Here is a 21,121-nt window from a genome sequence, read left to right as displayed (position 1 = left end):
ATCGACTGTCAATATAAACAACTTGAGATCTGATTATCGTTTTCTCGAATGTTAATTGTCAATTTAATGACTTTCTTAAATCTATTAGTGTCTACTTTGTTCGATTTATCAGAAAAAAATGAATCCTTTGGATTTTCAAAACTAATTAAATTTTTTGGTAAAAATATAAATGATGATTCATCACTTATCGTCATATAGTGCGAGTTGAAAAAAAAATATATATATGATGAGTATTAAGAGATTAGCATTTTAATGAAGCTTAAAAGCATTCTGAGATCACTCATATCCTCTTGGCACTTATTTGAAAAGGGCTCAAGATGAACCGGAAATGTAAGAGCTGTATTTTTTTTTTCTTCAAAAACACTATTCCGTTTGGAACACGTGCTCGCAAATGAGAAGTATTACAATAAAAAAAAATCAACAATTTCCTCAAATTCACCACACGTGAGAATAAATTTTATTCCTCACATATATCTTATAGGATATATCGAAAACAGAATGAGTTTGACGATATTTCAAGTTTACGTAATGGCAAAGAAAAAAAAGACTCAAGAGAGGCACCTGCAATTTTTCAAAGATGCGGGATTGTCGAAGACCAAGAAATAGTTTCTTGCCTAGAATAATTATTAAACACGTGTGGGTATTTTAATTTCCGGAAGCGGATGTTTGTTTATAACTGACAAACTTAACGTTGACAAAATTTTTTATTATTATTTATTCGAAAACTACTAACTAGCTTTTATAACTATCAGTTAAATTCACTTTTAGGTTATGTCAAAACTTATTTTTCCACTAAAAATTAGTAACTTTTTTTTACTAATAATCATTTTTTCCTAATTGTTGAATTAAGAACTCAGCTAATTTACTAAAAATTAATTATATTCAGAGAGAAGTATATTTAGAAAAATTATATTGCATCCCTTGCGAGAGAGAGTCAAGTGAATGGATTATAGAAAGGGGTTGCATGTATTTTATATTATATAAAATCTATGGGATCTTCTATAACAGGAAGTGGTGCATGATGCGAGGAACCATCTTCCGGTCTACTGATGACTGAAGGATCCGCTTGAATATGCATGTTTTTCTTTTTCTTTTTACAATATACTTAAGAAGGTTTATATACAAGGATATATAAGTAGTATGTACAAAGGATTCGTGCCGACATCGACGTTATTAATTATATGCGAGGTTTCGCAGGTGTACAATACCCTTACATTTTCTTCAGTCTTCCTTATATATATCTGACCGATGTGTGTATATATATATAGTGTGTACTGAGTTTAATCGACCGTGTGAACCAATGTTTCGAATATATTTAAAAGAAAAGAGACAGATAATAAAAAGCACTGAAGAAAACATTATCGACAAACCCGCATATCATCATCATAAGTATACTCCATGGGAACATTGAAGGTTACACGTTTGATTTTCTCGCAAAAAGTAAAACTGTCACCACCATCACCGGAAGACGCATTTTTAATTACAAAACAAATTCCGTATTTCCTTATTTATATCTTATATATATGATTATTATTTGGTTTTTCAAACCAGACTATTTTTGTATATTGACCAAATTATTTTGTTGTAACAAAATTTTGGTTGAAATTTAAAAACGAGCACACAGAAAATTAAAAGGCATTAAAATAAGCTGCAACGCTCATTATTTTAATCCAATTTTGCTTATTTTAATCCATTTTGGTAGCAAAATTGGATTAAAATAATCAGCGTTGCAGCTTATTTTAATACCTTTTAATTTTCTGTGCAACCGAATAATTTTACTGGCCTAACCAAATGTTTGATTGAGATAACTTTTTTTCAGCCCATCAAGGTTAGGACAATCAAAATGAACTATAACCAAACGATTTTGTTGCAAATAAGAATAAGAATTCTGCTAAATAAATATTCGACACTATAATAAAAATTAAAAGGTATTAAAATAAGCTGCAACGCTTATTATTTTAATCCAATTTTGCTTATTTTAATACCAAAATGGATTAAAATAAGCAAAATTGGATTAAAATAATAAGCGTTGCAGCTTATTTTAATGCCTTTTAATTTTCTGTGAAAAATTTGTTTGGTTACAACTAATTTGTATTGTTGCACTAACAATATATTTGTTACTACAACAAATTTTTAGTTGATACAACATACTTTTATTGTTTCTTATTATACCAAAATGTTTAGTGAATACAACCAAATTTTGGTTGTGCCAACCGAATTATTTCGTTAGCCTAACCGAATTTTGGTTATACTGACCAAACATTTCATTGCTCGGACCAAAAAAATTTTCAGTACAATTAAGAAATTACTACAACAATATAGATTTGTAGTAGAGATTAAACAAAATTTGTTAAGTACAACAATTTTCTCATTATATACGGAATGAAATTGAAGCATCCGATAAACATGTTCTCAAATGAACAAGGTGCATTATTGCAGCTTATTGAAACGATTGAATATAGAATGAAATATATATATATATAAGAAAGTAGTGGATATCATAATATATAAAAGTAGTTTCAATAATAATTATATATATAGAAAATGAATGACATTGAAACACATCTGACAAATATACCTATATAATAGTATATCCATTCAGTGAACAAGGTGCAGTATATATTGGAATGATGCTTTATATTCATATATGATATGCGACAAGCTAATAAAATAGTATATATAAGCCATGCAATCGGAAAGGTCTTGATAGCTGGTTAGGACAAGCTGCTGGGGTTGTCGAGACCACGCATAGTAGCATATGGTGTCCCATGGAAGCCGGCGCAACGTCTTCGAAGCAACAGATGGTGCAGGTAGAGGAGCGCGCGTGGCCCTTGTTGCACCTCTTTTCGTTTTGCCTTTACTTGCCTAAGTTACCTTCGGAGAGCATTGGCTCGTGCCACGCGTTACACGGTAGGAAAGTAACAAGAAAGAGAGAGAGAGGGAAAAAGAACCTTGCAAGATGCAGATGCCATTTTAGATAAAATGGATATTATGTATATATATATGTGTGGGGAGGGAAACGGATGCATTTTGAAATTTCCTTTCCTTTCAAGCACCACCCATTACTTTCTTCGAAAAAAAAAAATTATATATTGTGTCTACCATCTCTCCTAATTCAAAAACTTTCAACAAGATTCACGCAGGAAATATTTTATAAATATTACTATCCTTTCGTGATAAAACATTAGATATTCCAAAACTACTACTTAATCCTAATTCAAATCTTCAAGCATCGCTATTTTTAAGATTTTTCTCAAAGTGGTATAATTTACGAGAAAAATTAAGGACATTCCAAAACAATTCCTGCGACAAATGAAATAAAACGAGCAGAGAACTACCCTTGAAGTATTTAAGGGTTATAAATACGAGAATAATTTTTTTTTTCGTGCAATTAATTCGCAATGGGAATGTTATATATTGCCAGAGGATTAAAGAGAGGTGCTTCTCATGATGTTTTATATATATATAAATGTCGCGTAATCCCATGAAATTGCAGTTGGTAATAAATTTTCTAGCATTGACATCAAAGGTGTTATACACAGCTTTTCTGCTGGAGGTTGAGGGTGGTTTTTATTTTCAGGGAGGCTTTTTAGTTTTTACCTGGGACACGTGGCGACGCGTGCCAAGCCACGAGTCAGTTGGTCTGTTTTAGTTGAATGCCCCGTCTGCCGTTTTCATACAGGGTGAGCCAAAATGAAATAAACACACTCACACACTCGCGATAATCACATTAAGGAAACTACAATCAATCAGGTGATATTTTAAAAATTCATTAACGATCCCTCTCTGCCTCCACCTCTGTGAACCCATCAATTCTTAAATCGTAAATCTCATGCGTTTACAATCGGAAAAACAATTATCCAAAATTATTGAACATTTTTCTAATTGTTTTCCTTTCTATTAATTACCATATACCAAGTCCACTTCTGGGCCGAAAGGCTGAAGCTTAATTATTAATTACCATATAGCAAAGAAAATGAAAAGATTTGCTACAACAACTAAAATTTTTGCTAAAACAAAAATTAAAATTTTCCAAACAAGATAAATTTCCTAACTATTGTGTTGCGAATAATGTGAAACAAATGAAATTATGAAAAAGGACAATTTGAAGAAATGGCATAAATTAAGAATTTTGACTTCGTGACTGGAAATAGAATAACCGACAATTTTATTTTCGATAATTAGTCTGCGTGTCAGGAACGACGACCCTAAAATATAATTTATTTCGCAAAACTATAAGTGAGAGAATATTTTGAAAGGGATGATTTTTATCATAGTCATTTTCATAAATGGTGGGCAACGGTTTCACAAGGATTACAACATGATTTGAAAATTGCCAATGCTATTTGTCAAATCGTTAGTATGCAAATTGAGTATTAACATGCAGTATATTTTCTTTATATAATAAAAAAAAAACCTGATTAGTCACTGCACTAGAAAGATCAAAAGATTTATTTATGCACCATCATATCTCTATTTTGACTGATTTAATTATTTTATTATTCTTTACAATAAATTCAAATTTTCTTTATCCTTTTTTTATTGATAAAATATAATTTGTAATTTAATTTTTAAATATAATTTTTGAACTTAATTTTTTGTGTTTAATCTTTTTTTTCAATATTTATAATGAAACAAATAAAAATCTCATTTTCTATAAAAGAGTAATTTGCGTTCCTTCAAATATATATAGAGGTCATTGTATAATAAATTATTCAAACATATATATCTTGGGTCAATCAAAAAGGCCAATTTTTGGGCGAGTAAAGATTAAATATTTAAGCGACGTTTTTATTGATTTCGTGTTGGCAATTGTCAGAATCATTATATATAGTGATTTCAACATATATATATATATATGGAATTATTTTATTTTTTGTCTATATACGTTAAACGCAAATACAATGGTCGTGCACGCAATAAAGAAACTATATGGGGTCAAAAATCAATGTATAATAATCTAAATTTCTTTTTTATTGATATCCAAAATTTCTCTTTCAGGAATTATTTATTATAAAATAAAATTTTTTGAAATTATGATTTTTGGGACTAAAAAGAAAATAAAACCACACAAAAATATTTCAATATACAAATTATTATTTTTGAAAGTCGATATTCTAATAAAAGAAATTATAATTCGCAATTCAGAAACCGCATGTTAACAAGTGCGGTTTATGAATTGCGAATTTAATAATTGAACGAATTGCGAATATGCTCGCATATGTGAGATTTTAAAAACTACATATATAGAAGGAAGAGAAAGATTTGAAGAAATGTGCAAGACAGTAAAAATTTGAACCAGCATATATAATGAAAGCTGCGCAGTGGTTATAAGAAGAGCATCTGTCCCGTATTGTCTTCCATCCGCAAACCCCAATAAATGAGCACGTGTTGGTTTTATATCGTTTTTATATATATTTTTACCAAGTATTTGCTGTGGGTCGCGTGTCTGGGAACTTTCAAAAAACTAGGTACTCACAATAGATATCAATGTTAAAACTCCTTTTCATTATATAATTGATTATATTGCCCTCTTCATATTTCCATTATGGATATTATATATTTAACTTCCCTTTAATTAAATCGTAAAAGCCTACTTAAATTTGTTTCTAAAACAAAAGAATAAATAGAAATTTTTAATAAATATTTTTCCTTTTTAGAAAAAAATAAATTAATCCAGTTTAAAATTCATGCCATATGGTCTTGAATATTAAAAATTAATATTAATGTACTTATGGCGAGGTTAGATTATCATTGTCATCGCTATGATTATATTTTTATTTAAAATGTCAAGGCACGCAGAGCTTCTATAATATACAGTTATGGCTAATTAACCAATTAATTGATGAGCCTAAGAGCGGAGGTTTAGAGATGGAAAAACCGTTATGCGAAGAATCATCGACCCGGAACAATGTAGTCTATCTTTTTTTTGTGACTTCTCCCCCTTATACCTTTCGCTGGAAAATCGGTTGGGGGTGTTCGCCACATGGCACGCGAGCTCGTGAGTAGTCAACAAACAAAACCAATTTGAACCTTCATTCTAAACGTTCGCACTTCTATTCATCTAGAATTCATCCTTCATTTTTGTGAATTAAACACAAAAAGAAAATATATAAATTCTCCTCAAGTCGAACATTGACCCAATCCAATTCACACTTTTTTTTTTATCTTAACAAATGGAATTCTGTTATAATTCCTGACATCAAAAGAATCGCCCGCTATATTTTTTCTCCTAACTATATATGGGTTTCTTTTCCGAAAACTTTAAAAATGCCGCAGTGATTTTTTTTAAATAAACTGAATTTTTTTTAACGAGAGCTTTATATTGTAGATATAATAAATGATTAGTAATTATTAAAAATGATTTCAATTTGTATTAATAATTTAAATTTTTACACTAAAAAAAAAAAAGAAAAATTTCTTTGATTCAAATAATTGGTTACTTGACGCAAATAAATATTTAATAGAACCAAATAATTTTTGAAACCAAACAATTGAATTCAATAAACTGTATTTGAACCAATTCAATTGGAATTCAATAATTTCCAAAATTTCTTTGATTCAAATAATTGGTTATACTTGACGCAAATAAATATTTAACAGAACCAAATAATTTTTGAAACCAAACAATTAAATTCAATAAACTGTATTTGAACCAATAATTTCTGTATTTGAAACAAATACCTTAAATAATAATTATTTGACACAAGTAAATATTTATTTGATAGTCAACTAACTGATTATTTGAATCAAATAAATTTTTCATTTCAGTGTACTATAATTGAAATTATTTTCAATTTCTATAGAAAATTGGAAGTTTTTATGTATACATATCTATCGGAGAAAAAATTCCCAAGCGCCGAGAATTGAACGCACGACCCTAACATTCACAAGTCAAGATCATAACCGCGGAACCATGGACGCACGCTTTTAATTTAATTTCAATTTACATACGTTCCTGCATTTTTTTTTACTGTAAGTAATTAAAATTTACTGAAAATTACTGCCAAATTTATTAATACATAAAAATGTAAATTATGAAAAAAAAAATGATGAGGTTCAAAAAAAAAAAAATGATAGAAATTTGAAAATCTGAAAACTGCGAACCCATCTGACGTGCGAGGAACAAAAGGATGATGAGAGACGAGAGGAGGAAAGTAGGGAGATTTAGTGATTAGCAATTAACTTCGACCCTATAGTGGAGGCTGATGTCTGGCTCATATATATATATATATATATATATATATATATATACTGTAAACTGTTCAGCAGCCTCTTACTAGCCCACCCCGATTTCCGTTCATCGGAAACGTCATGTGGTACATTAATTGGACCGGCATTATGGAATAAAGAAGATTCATTCTCGTCAGTCTGGGGAGCGTGCGAACTGCGTTGTCCTATCAGACTAGAAATTACTATGACCCCCATCGAGAGCACTCGAAAAGCGATAGCCCTTCAAAATCATCATTAACATTGTACCAAAAAAAAAGACGAATCAAAATTTAAAATCATATATACTGTCAATTTTTTAATTTATTCAATTTTTACTATTTATTTCCAATATTTATTTAATTATTATTAATAATTAATAATAATTTATTTATTAATTAACAATAATAATTAATAATTATTAGTAATTATTAATTAATTAAATTTTTAATTATATTTTAAAAAATATTTTCGCAAGTTATTAATAAAGAATCGATTTATATATATATATATATATATATATATATATATATATATATATATATATATATATATATATAGTACCGTTTTTGTGAAATCATTAAATTATTTTAACAGTGGCAATTATTAGAAGTGAATTTTTTTTTCTTTTTTGGTTTGGTTAATAATCTGTGGAACTGTTTAGTATGCGAGATTTGTTTCGCGGATTGAAATTCAATGTTCCTGTTAACCGGCAGTTCGGCATTCCACCTCCTTTTAAATTAAGGATTGCGGCAGGTTTGACAAATGAATGCTGTGTCGACATCTTCCCAAATAAGTCCTAGTGGAAGCTTTCTCTTTGTTCATTTTCTTTTGAATCAAAGATAAAAAGGAGAAAGGTGGGGGGTTGAGATAAATGTTTGCCAATATAAATTTTTAACACAAAAATCAATATTAAATTAATTTTAATAATTTATAAATTATAAATTTAATATTTAAATATTAGTTTTTTTTTAATTTAAAAATTTGTCATCGAAATTCCCCCCTGAAAAAAACACGAAGCGTCGTGACATTAGTTATTAATGAACAAAATTGTCGGTATTGTAGAAATTTTTTTTTTTTTAAATAAATTTAGAAGAAAAATAGTTGTGGCATTTAGTTTAGACCTCAAATAAGCGACTAAAATCATGAAAATATCATTGAGAAAAAATGGCGAATTTATATTTTTAACGAAAATATAACATTCTCCATTTTGCTCAAGTAGTAAAAAAAATAATTATTATTACTGGGGCAAAATGTAGAATAATTATAATAATTAAATACAACAATCTATGGTTGAGCGAGTATAAAAAAAAGTGATATATAAGATCAGAAGACAGTGAAGAACGACACTTTTCTTCTTGGAATCTGTCACAAGTGCTCCAGATTCCGGGGAGGAGGACACAGAAGGCAAAATGGGAGAAAGTCGCAATGATGATGAGTATAAGAGGTGACGATCGAAAAGTAAGGATAGTGCTCTTGAAACACGACGGTGACAAATTAAAATGGATCCCAGAGAAGGAGATGATGGTGAACGGTTTTTGAAATGACAGGCAGGTGGGCCATTTTGTGAGTTATGTATTCCACGCCGCATGAGTATTATAACGATTCGCAATGACACAAAACATGAAGTTTAATAGATGTTTTATTAATGAGTGCTTCGGTTTTCGTGTCGAACGTGCCGCGCTTTTGATATCAACATGATGCGACAAACGCGCTTACTCTTTTATATATTTATATATATAAAAAAAAGAAAGAAGCCAATGCTTTATAAAGACCCGCACGACGAACGATCTCGAAATGTTCAGATTTGCGCAAAACTGATCAAGATTTATGTGCCGATATATAGCTCTCTCACAAAAGTCTTTTGAAGGAAAACGGGACCTTGTTTTCGATCAAATGACAAGTATACGAGTTGTCAATTAAATTTTTTTTTTTCGCCAATCGCACGCTGTAACTTCTTTTTTAATTTATTATTTTCATTACTTTTTATATATTAAGACAATTTTATTTATTTGTTTTTTTTAATTATTAATTACTTTTTTTGGAGGAAAAATTAATTAATTATTTAAAGAAAAGTAAAAATAATTTTAGAAAATCTTAAGCGGAATAAATTACGATCGTGGAAAAAGTTCATTTAGATGGAACAAAAGTGCATTGTGTGGAAAAAAAAATATATAGAGAAATTAATTTCTGGTTGAAAAAGGAAGATTCACCGATTTGAGTGTGTCGAGGGTGAATCAGCCCCGGGATTTGGGGTGTTTAACGCGCACTCGGAAAGGGCCACCAGTGCGTGACCCCCCCTTAGGAGGGTCAAGTACCGGAAGTTGGGAAGGGTGTTGAAGACCGGTGATGGTGGTGGATGCACAACAAATTAACCTGGACATTCGCTACGATGCAATTCGTAAACCCACCCTCCTTCTCTTTAAAAATCAACCCGGTACGAACTCATCCCTCTCGTGACCAACGACCATCCCTCGAAACAACTATCGCCATATGTTGTGCAGGTGAAGACACACTGTCTCTATATTATATATATATGTGTGTACTATATATACACCTATATATATATAAGCGTAAGAACAAACCGCCATATATGGCCGAAGAGCTTTAGTTTCTGCTTTCTTGTACAAGGATTTATATTCCCGGCATGTGGCACGTGCCTACGTGATGAAAGAATCACATATTATAAGAAGAAGAAAAAAATTATATATATTCTTTATATCCAATATCTTCTGTTCACAAAACAAATCAGATATATCATGCCGTTCACTTTCTATTATTATTACGTCTCAAAACGATGACAGGACCAAAAAACGAAAATGAATCTCACGAATAACGCGCTTGATCAAGAGACCAATGACCTAATATGGGGGGATTCCTATTTTCAAATAGGAATTAAAAAAAAAGATTAATTATTGATAAATTTATGAACCATTTTTGAACCGAATAATATTTTTAGATAAAGAAAATTAGACTCATAAACAATCTTGTATGGAAAAAAAGAGTTATATAAAAAACAACTTACCAATCGGTAAATCTCGCACGTAAACGGTTGAATTGACACTTCTGATCGTGAGCCGCCGCAAATGATCATAATGACTCCTTTTTGCACTTCTACGTAGATCAAGAATCACGAACCACATTTCTTCAACCTCCATCATTCTCCTTATTATTTTGTGAATGATCTGAAAAAAAAATTATTTAAAAAAAATTAAAATAAATTATTTTCTAAAACGAAAAAACAAATTTAAAAGCAAAAAAAAATTCGCGTTTTTCTAAAACAAATTCAAATACACTGAAAAAAAAAAATTTATTTGATTTAAATAATCGGTTACTTGAATATTATCGCAAAGAAATATTTACTTGAACCAAATAGTTTTTATATATTTGAATTAAATAAATTATATTTGGACCAATAATTTTTGTATTTGAAACAAATACTATTTAATTGGCTCAAATAAAAATTAGTTTTTCAAATAAATATATTTTTTTTTGATAATAATCAAGTAATCGAATATTTGAATCAAATAAATTTTCTATACGTTATTAAATTAGACAAAAACATTTTTGTCTTTAAAATTTTTAATCTAATAAAGAATCTGTTAAAATTTAATAAACAAAATTTATTTAAAATGAAAGTTTTATCTAATTTTTTTTATAAATACAACAAAATTTATAATTTAATTATACTCTAACTTACATCTCAAAAAGAAAATAACCAAGAGAATAATGAATTACAGATAATCCGGCATAATCCTCCCTTTTGGTGTGATGAACATCTTTTCTTTCTAAACAACATTAAAATACGGAATTATTATATTATACTATAATTACAAAATATTATAAAACATTCTAGAGAACATGTTATAATATTTGTAATCATTCTTTAGTAGAAAAAAGCTGAAAACAAGAAAAATTAATATACAAAAAATTTTCCAATTGTAATGCATTAATAAAAATAAATTCCTGAAAAGTAAATAATAGAATTAAAAATAAAAAAAAAAATTTCTCACCAATATAACTGAAAATAACAACTGTTTAAACAAACAAAAAAAAATATTTTATACGCAAAGAAAATAAAAAAAATAAGATCCCAACAACATAGTGACATAAAGAGAAGAGTTTAGAGTAATATTTTACTGGTTTTACCAGTAAATGTGACACAAAGTATGTGTTTTCCCGATTTTCCTATACCTACCCGTAAATTAAAATCGGAATAAATATATCACACTCATACCAAAAAAAAAACTATTTCTTCCTACCTATAGCTATATTTAAGAAAAAAAAATCTATTTTTTAATCACACCGACTCTCTCATACCGCCCAGGTGCAAAAGACCTACACTAGGGTTAACGTCCCGGGACGCAACCGTCACCTGAGCTCAAAATTATACTCAGACATACACTATAAACAATATAAAGAAGAAAAATTGACAAAAATATTAATTAACTCTCTAAATTTGAAGTAATTAAAAATTTGATAGAAAACAGTCAATGATTCAAATAGTTTCTACTAATCATTTAGTTAAAATGTAACAAAATCACTAAATTTAACTATTTTTTCAATTATTCTTTTTTTTATCAAAGCAGTAATTTTTCACTAATTGCTAAAGAAAAAAGTAAGCCAAGCTTTTACTAACAATCATTTATTTATAACTACACAGAAAAAAATATTTACCTGAAATAGCGAAAAGTTTCACTAGAACAGCGAAAGATTTAACGGAAACAAGTAAAACTTTTGCTACTATAGTGAAACGTTTCGATGTTACAAGTAAATCTTTTATTCCGTGTAACAATTCAAATTTAGAGAGCAAGTAGTAAATATGAGAATTACTACAAAAAATAATATATTTTGTCAATAATGTCACTATGTTGCAAGGATTATCCCTCCCTGTTTTTATTTTACAATTAATATTCATTTTTAGAAAATTAGAAAAAAAAGTAGAAAAAATTATTCCGAAAATTCAAAAAAAATTTAATTAATTTTCATTTTCTGAATTTATTTTATTTTGATGCAAAGAAAATTTGTTTAATGAACTAGTTCAAACAGGGAGAGTTTTAAACAAAAAATCACTCACCGATCGGCGATCCAACGTTGGAGCAAAGATAACAATGCCCCTACCTTGGCTTCTTCTTGGACCACTCCCGAGATCCCTGTCTCTTCATGCACTTCTGCACAGGTCGGAAGCTATGCTGCCAGCAAAAAAAAAAAAAATAAAAAATAGACTACATTTGGAAAAAGATATGACAGCATGCTGGGGCCACTTTTCTTCGTCCACATCCTTCCTTCCTTTCATGATCTTCCTTTCTTGAGCACAAACTGAAAAAATAAAAAAATTTTTTGGTAAATAATAAAATTCTAATCACCTGCGTTATTATAAATTAGAAAAAATTACTAATAAATTTTTGTCTTAATTTTACATATAATTTCGAAATTAATTTTTTGTATTTAAATTATCTGAAGAAAAAACTTACTTTTCACAAATCCCACACTATTGAAAGAGAGATACGATGACAGCAAAAAGACGAATACTTCCTCTGCACTGCACCAACTGTCTGAAATTTTTTTAGAAAAAGATATAATAATTAATAATGTAATTAAAAAATATTAATTATTAATTAATAATTAAATTCGTAAATATTATGAAAAAATAAAAATTTTATTTCTTCAGTTAATCGATTAATAAACGATATAATTAATTTTTTTAACTCTTAATTACTTCAAGATCTAAAATATCTCAGAAAAAAAAATTTATCAACATACATTGAACTGCGCTCAGCCATTCAAGATCTCCTCCAGGAGCAGCTCCGCAACAAACACCCATCAAAAAATACACAGGCAAACTGAAAAAAAAATTATACGTAAACAAAAATTAAATTACAAAATTAATTTTTATTAATCAAATTATTTTTTTTATTAATTAATTTGATTAAAAATCAAAACTAATTTTACATGCGAATCTATTAAGTATATTTAATAGCTAAAATTTTTATTTTGCTTTCAAATTATATATACAAATATTTGACAAACAAAACGAAATTCGAAAATTTAATCGAATTTTTCCCTAAATTAATATACTATAATAATACTTGAAATTATAACAAGGTGGTTACTGTTTGACCTAAAGTTTTTAACGATTTCAGGAAAAAAAAATTGAGAATTGCGCGCGCAATGAACAGAGGCAAAAAAAAATAACTTGTCGGCTTTTCTCGCGTGATCTGTAATCATTCCGAAACAGTCGGCAGTCGACACTTCGACCAGAGAATTCCGTAAACGGGAAAATGCGAATGAATAATGGTAGAAGCGAAGAAAAAGAGATCGAGAGAGAGAGAGAGAAATAACACACAGGTGGCACCGGAAAAATCCACCTGCGTTCGGCTGTCTCCTCTCTTTGGCGCCTTAATTTACGCTTTAAAATCATCGTCTTCCTTCATCTCAATTTTTTTTTTATCTTTTCATCTCGTATCTATAGATCACTGTGCTCTAATTTTTTTTCCGAATTTCCTTTTTTTTTATTTATTGCATAATTTCAATTATTCACTTTAAATCAACAATTTCAAAGTAGAAAAACTAATTTTTATTAATTTACAATAATTTTACAAACTGAATAGCAAATTATTTCTAAAAAAAAAAAAACTTGTAAAAAGGCTGTAAAATTCAATTGATGCGTAAGGAAATTTTTTTTTTTTTTATACCGCAGAGAAAGTCAAATAATTATTTCATATAAGCTGCTAAATTTGGAACAGTTATATTACTGATAATCAATTTCGTTTGTGAGATAATCAATTCTGTTTCAATAACCGATACGATAATCAATCATTGAATCGCCATTTGTCAGTCAAAATAAATGTATTCAAATTTAAAATGCAATTATATTTACATGTATTTTCAAACCATCAATTAAAAGATTCATTTCACCTGATGATCCATTTTCAAACTTTATAATATACTTTTACTATTATCTCAAAATTTAATATTCGAAAATTTTAATTAAAAAAAAGAAAATTTATCATTTCATATTCTTTCGATTTTTCTTTCGAAAAACACTCGAGTTTATAAAAAATATTCTTTCAAATAAAGCGTTAAGAAAAATTTGCGAATTCGGAAAAAAATTGCATTGTCAAAATGGAATTTAGTCGAATTTGATTTTGAACCTAAAGGAAAATTTATGAAATGTAAAAAAAATTGACCAGCGCAAAAAATAATCAATTTCGATAATATAATCAGCCGAAATTTTTTTTTTTCCACCTTTTCGTAAAAATCGCAGTATAATCTTGAAGATCTTTTAGATTATTGGCGAATATTCGTTTTTAATAAGAAAGATGGTTATGGTTTTTAAATTTCCTTTTTTTTTTTTTTTGTATCAACGGACGGGATCAGTGGCTCAATGCCACTTGCAATCAACGCATTTCGAGCGTATATATATGTACGCAGACAGCTTGTTGCGTGCTGTAGGAGTCCCTGTCGCAAAACCGATATATGTAATTCGTATATACACGCGTGTTTAATTACTTGCATAAATTTACTTACCGAAACATGAAGCAGCAGCAAACGTTCAACATTCCCGGCTTCTTGGCACGTTCCGCACTTTCATTTCCTTATGAAGTACCGGTCATTTGCTTGGTGTATATTATACATTCTTATCGCAATGACTCAAGAAATTCATCGCAGTCCTCAAAAAGCTCGAACCTGAAAAATTTTAAAATATCAAATTACATTAATTGGCAATTATTTTAAGAAAAAAATTTTTTTTTCAACACTCTTATTTGAAATTATAAAAAAAACGATTACTTGGCAAAAAAAAAAAATTTATTTTTTAAAATAACGTTCCTGCGCTTTTGAAACATTAAACACCTGCAAATCTTATATTGCAACTTTCTATAAATATATATATAGGTAATAAAAGTTAAAAGTCTGTAATATGATAAAGCAATTTTTGGAATTTTACAGACTAATAAGAATATATTGGAGATTTATTACAAAAGATAAAAAAACAGATATATATATATCGAGAATTGGCCACTGAGGAAGCGTCGTTAAAACAATTTCTGGAGGTCGTTTTACGATGAAATGGTATGGCCATTCAATCGATTTGAGTAGCGCGTGGCCATATGTATTATAATAGCGAGAGCGAAAATGAGCGCGCATAAAAATAAAATGTATATATATATATATAATTTCAACGATAATAAGTATATTGCCACGGGGACTTTAATAAATACAATTATAAAGACGCGAGAAGAAAATTCGAGATTCGATATTTAAAAAAGCAAAAACTATAGAAAAAATAACCAATCGAAAAAATATTTCCTAAATAAAATTAATATTTAAAAAAATACCATTCTGCAAAAGAAAATTAATAATTACCAAATTAATTTTTTTACAAAATGTGAAAATAATTTTTTTATAATGTCTCGTTAATTTAATCATAAATCGAAAAATTAATCATCTACACCTTTTTTTTTCCTGAAATATTATTGTTCATCAATGCTTGGGCTTTTGATAATATCTCAATAAATAAATATATATATATATACATATAATTCGAATGATATTATCGCAGTTAATTCATAAATAAATGTATATATGCGCTCAATGCATGTGCAGATGCATTTCTTCAAGGTTAAAAGATTATCGCTATATATGACTATTGTCTGTCAAAGGTGAAAAGGAGCGCGTTTTCCACTTGATGAGATGGTAAGACAGCTGGTGCAGGTGCCAGCTTCATCTATACGCAAGATTCCACAGAAAAATTAACTTGAAAAGTGGCGCCTTTATAATAAAACACTCGATAATAGAAAAAAATTTCAATTCTCTTTTTTAAAAATCCCAATTGTCGTTAATTATTTTTTTCAACACCTTTTTGATCCCAACTCTCGACGATTTTATTTACATTAAAAAAAAAAAAATACTCCATCACAAAAAGAAAATAGAGATTTGAAATTCTATTTTATTTTCATTTTTACGATCATTTTTATTATTTTGTTTGTGGGATGTCTTAATTTAAAAAAATCTAATTTCTAACAAGTTTCTTGACCGAAAATGAAAAAAATATGACTTTAAAGATGATCTGATTAGAGAAGGAAAGAGAAATAGAGAGTGACAGACTTTTTAAGATAAATTTCGGAACCACATAAAAAGGAGTGTGCGCACCTTTCATTCTTCTAATCTGGGGGGCACGTGTCAGTATAGACATTTAAAAGTTCCGAGCCCACCGGGTGACCCTTGCTGTAGTCAATCGGGGTCCCTCTCTTATTATATATATATATATATATAGAAGTCATTGTCTCCAGATAGTCCTAAACACTTCGTTTTCTAATCTATTCTTCTTTTATTTCCAGATTCACTTTGGAGATATGACACTGACCTGCTCGACCAAAAATTCTTCCGACGAAAATTACGAAAAAAACATTTATACACCTAAGAAGCAGCTGAAAATAATAACACACCCTCTTTCGAAGACAAAAAAAATCTAAAAATTTTCACTCAATTATTACACACACAAAAAAAAAGAAGGCATATTAATAATATTTCCCTGAAATTGAAAAATTTTATTCAATTTTCAAAAGCGCAGGTGTAAACGAAATTTTCTGTCAAAATTATATCAATGTGATAATTATATATTATAATTATTTTAATTACTATTGTAATTATTTATCAACTTATTATTATTTTCATTAATTATTTAAAATGTAATAAAATAATTATATATTATCTCTCTAGTTTAATTGTATTAACTCTATATACTGTAATTAGGGTAATTCTTTTTTGGATTAATAATGAAATTCTCTATGAGCATTATATTGAACGTATATGTCAAGTAAGCATCATGTAAAATATTTAGCAGAGCAAAAATGATGATTACAAATAGGCAGGTGCTAATAAAAATTGGATGTACATTAATTCTGGTGACCTCGATTATTTTGCAACTCCCTTTATACACATATAGTTGCATCGTTTCCTAATGTAAATTCCTATCATTATTTTTCCTAGAAATTAAATAATATTCTATTTTTTAATATATCAAATTATATATTTATTATATGATAAAAAGCAATATATTTTCATACACCGCTTCTTAAGGATCTATATTTAAAATATTGAATATTTGTCAAATTAATCAATTTAATAATAAAAAATTCAAGTTTAATTTAATAATTTATATTTTAATGTGACACTATTTTAATATACTTTAAATTGTTTATATATATGAACAATATATTATTGTTATTGAAAATTATATTATGAATTTCAGGTTAAGTCAGTATAGCGACTATGCAATAAAGTTTTAATTGTTTCAATTTAACAAAATTTATCAAATGACAATTATACTTACATGTCACGAAAAATTGTAATTGTTATTTTAATTGTCACAATTAAAACAAGTATGCATTAATGGATATTAATTATGTCGCGAATAATGAGAAAAATAAACAAACGTTTTCACAATAATAAGTATTTGTTGTTGCAATTGGAATACGTAATTGACAAGAATATCAAATGCATTATTTTGTTCTAGATATCTCTTTTTTATCAAAGTCTATTGTAAATTTTAGCACACGACACTAATTTTATTAAATATAAATCACTAAATTAAAAAGTTTAATTAACTTTGTTCCAAAAATGTTTACAGTTGTGAATATACGTTGAAAATATCTGAAAATAAACTGAGGTGCCATCTAGCAGCAATGTGTTATACTAACGAAACTCAACTGTTTGCCTATGTGCAGGCGTAACTGCCTCTCGATATCAAAACTCATTAACTAAACTTATTATTAAATAAATAAAAATCTATAATATAGCGATATATTAAAAACCTAATATATATTTGTTTTAATATTATTTGCTACATATTTGTATATCAGCAACTTTATAATAAAAAGAAATTATAATGCTACTTCAATAGAATGCGATTTCAGGTTATGAATATTTTATATATATATATATATTATGAATCTAATTTTAATTTACCTATTTAAGTTTATTATATTATACATAGTACCTATGTATTGTTTTTTTACTAAAGAAATTAATTAACCTACTCTATTTAACAATATCTAATTATTCAATGATATTAATTTCGACAGAGAAAGTCTACAACATATTAATTGCATTATCCTAGTACTATTATGTATTATTATCAAATTTATACCTGCATCTCCAAACTTGCTTTATTCATCTTTGAATTCTCCTCTTCTATAGGAAAAGAGTGGGGAAAATCAATGGTTCCTAATGAAAAATTGTTCAAAACATTTCTTGAAGTGACATAGATGTTGCATCCATGATGTCCAAGATGGAACTGAGAGTGCGATTCCTTGGTGAAATTTCCTTTATTTGTTCTTGAATTGTCCTCTTCTATTGCAAAAAAGCTGGGAAAATCAGTTGTTGCTGAATAAAAATTTGTTCCAAAAATTTCTTGAAGCGACGCAGATGTTACCTTCACGATGTCCAAGTTGGAACTGAGCGTGCGCTGTGGGGAAATTTTATTTTATAGTTCGAGCTTAGTCTGCCGCTTGGTCTGCCGTGCGCTGATTGGACCGGGTATTCACTGCGGTTAGCGCTGATTGGCTGGCGCTCCTGATGCCAACACAAGTCTATAAATATTGGTCGTTTTCTCCCACCACTTCAGTGAGCAGTAAACTCTTCACCACGCAAGATCTGTGCTGTTTGAAAAAATATTTTTTTTTAGATTTTATTCTTTATTTTTAAAGAAAGTATAATCGTAATCACATTCCTATTTTATTTATTCTACTTCAATATTACTATTTGTTTAAATAAAAAGTTTTATATATGAAATAATTAATTATTCAAAGTTATATAAAATCATTATGATATTAGGTGAATTGATTCTGTATCAACGGATTATAAATCGAAGAAAAAAGAGATTTGTGGTTAGTATTTAGCTTTTTTAAACTATTTGAATAAATATGTACTTTTTCCAAATTAATGAGGGAATAATAGGGACATTAACTGACATCTCCAACATCGTGTCGTTGGTATAGTGTAGAAGCTTTAACATTCGGTATTCACTAACACAAATGGTAACGTAAACTATAAACGGGAACATCAAACGGGCGCTAGCGTACTTTCTCTAAACTACAATATGAAATTCTTCTTTGCCGACCTTCCGCGGTAATTTTGAAACGAATTTTTCTTATATTACCTTTAGAGCACAAAAGGAACTACTTCTATTTTGTGCCAACAGGTAACATTACTGTCATAAGTACAAATAACATCGACAAAAACATCAATATTTTAAATTAATCGCAAGTTATCGCTTTATATTTTATTCCTTTGTTTTTGCATTTATAAGAAATAAATTCTTTTTCTAAACAAAAATCAATCAATAAAATATTTTTGACAACAAATAAATCTTTATGACTATGTACGCCAGACCGGAAATGACAATCGAGAGGGAAATAATGCTCTTTCAGAATAAACAAATTTTATATTACTCTTCACTTTATCTAATATTTCAATTTCCATAAATCAATTATTAAAAAAAAATTTGCTAACTTATAAATGTAAAGATAAATTATATCTATTTTTATATAAACAAGTAAAAATCTATCAGAAAATTAAATGAAAACAGAAAAATTTCATTCTTAGAAATATCGACGCCATGTTGATTCGTTCAAACAATTGTGGCGGTTTTTTAATACATCAAATATACGATAAATGTTAAATCGATTTTAATAAATGAAAAAAAAACTAAAGTACATCAGAAAAATAAAATTTTTACCACTACTTATATTCCATTTATCAAATTAAATTAGATAAGTTCTTATTCAGCAATTATCATTTATTAAAAACTATGTTGCTCTAGTACAGTAACCTCAAAAATTATCCTACGTTTTGTGATTATGATTTCCAAATATGAGGTCTTATTTTGTAAAATTGAATGTGGGGCGTCCTGAGAAAGATGTAGAGAAAAAAAAACTGACTCGATTTTCTGCACATTGTATTACTGAATAATCAACTGTTTCAAAGTTATCTTTAATCACACATCACTTTTTTGTACATATGACGATTCACTTTTGACTGATATTGTACCACGGACGCGCCGTCGAAACTAACTGCTGATAGCCTGCAGACACCACGAGACAAAATAAAACCTTTTTCTCAATGAAATCCCTCTGTAATCGAATTTTGCAATATCGAATCTCCCAAAAAAAAATGCAATTTTTTTTTTATATGAAAATTTCTTTCAGCTCTACATTTAGAAAACAATTTTTAAACCAAATTTTAACCTAATTAATTAAATTAATTAGAAAAATGCAAAATATTTAAAAATACCTTTATAAGGAAAATAATTGAACAAAACAATGTTGTTGAAAAAAAATGAGGTTAGAAAAACGAGTTATTTTAGAATTAATTTCTCGATAGAATTATTGGTTAAATTTTTCATTTTTTTTTTTTTTAATAGTAATTATAAAAAGCGCGAAAAACGTTTGTTCGATTCTACATATATAAGGCAGTAGTCGTATAAAGCACAGTAAGGAAAATTAAAATACAACTTTTCAACACGAGATTGTTACTATCATACCTTTAAGTCGCGATATGGTGGGTGGGGCATGATGGGAAAATTGTAGAGAAAAAAAAGTTAGTCCGATTTGGTCTATATTATATTGACTTTAGAATAATAGATAAAAAGATATTTCATATTGAAAGTGAATTTATTTGGAAAGACGAGACTATTAATGATTCAACTGTACTCGTGACGCCGCTACATCTATGCTCTCTTGTACAATCATAATCAAAATTTTTCCATGGAAATTTGTCGAATATTCTCAACAAAAGCCTGGGATCACAATAATATGAATGGGGCGTCATAAGAAAAATGTAGAAAATAAAAAACTGACACAATTTAGTGTATATCTTATTTGTTTTTAACGTTTCATTTAAGAGTTAT

At 28.3% G+C, this 21,121-nt stretch overlaps 2 protein-coding genes and 1 long non-coding RNA gene across 3 annotated transcripts in view; 1 reads left to right on the top strand and 2 right to left on the bottom strand.

The window, feature by feature from the left end:
* The window catches only part of LOC127283313 (uncharacterized), a 66,114-nt gene extending 55,043 nt beyond the window's left edge, over positions 1-11,071 (bottom strand). Inside the window, exons 1-2 of the long non-coding RNA XR_007843333.1 lie at positions 10,910-11,071; positions 10,235-10,394 (exon numbers count right to left, since the gene is read on the bottom strand). This is a non-coding gene — a long non-coding RNA (uncharacterized LOC127283313). The remainder of the gene's footprint in view (positions 1-10,234; positions 10,395-10,909) is intronic.
* Positions 1-16,812, top strand: part of LOC127283298 (SUN domain-containing ossification factor) — a 172,688-nt gene extending 155,876 nt beyond the window's left edge. The window contains exon 10 of the transcript XR_007843331.1: positions 16,551-16,812. The gene's annotated coding sequence lies outside the window, so the exon portion shown is untranslated. The remainder of the gene's footprint in view (positions 1-16,550) is intronic.
* On the bottom strand, positions 12,222-21,010 carry LOC127283312 (uncharacterized). Its single transcript, XM_051308088.1, has 5 exons — positions 18,362-21,010; positions 14,740-14,898; positions 12,973-13,052; positions 12,684-12,764; positions 12,222-12,528 (listed from the first exon to the last, which is right to left on the bottom strand). The coding sequence occupies exons 2-5, from the start codon at positions 14,769-14,771 to the stop codon at positions 12,371-12,373; spliced, it is 351 nt and encodes a 116-aa protein (XP_051164045.1). The 5' UTR covers positions 14,772-14,898; positions 18,362-21,010; the 3' UTR covers positions 12,222-12,370.
* Positions 21,011-21,121: the final 111 nt, after the last annotated feature.

The sequence above is a fragment of the Leptopilina boulardi genome, unplaced genomic scaffold, assembly GCF_019393585.1.
Source record: "Leptopilina boulardi isolate dan_hultmark-lab unplaced genomic scaffold, ZJU_Lbou_2.1 LbouV2_31, whole genome shotgun sequence".
NCBI classification, from domain to species: Eukaryota; Metazoa; Arthropoda; class Insecta; order Hymenoptera; family Figitidae; genus Leptopilina; species Leptopilina boulardi.
Note: the sequence above shows the minus strand (reverse complement) of the source record. Positions and strands in the feature narration are given on the sequence as shown.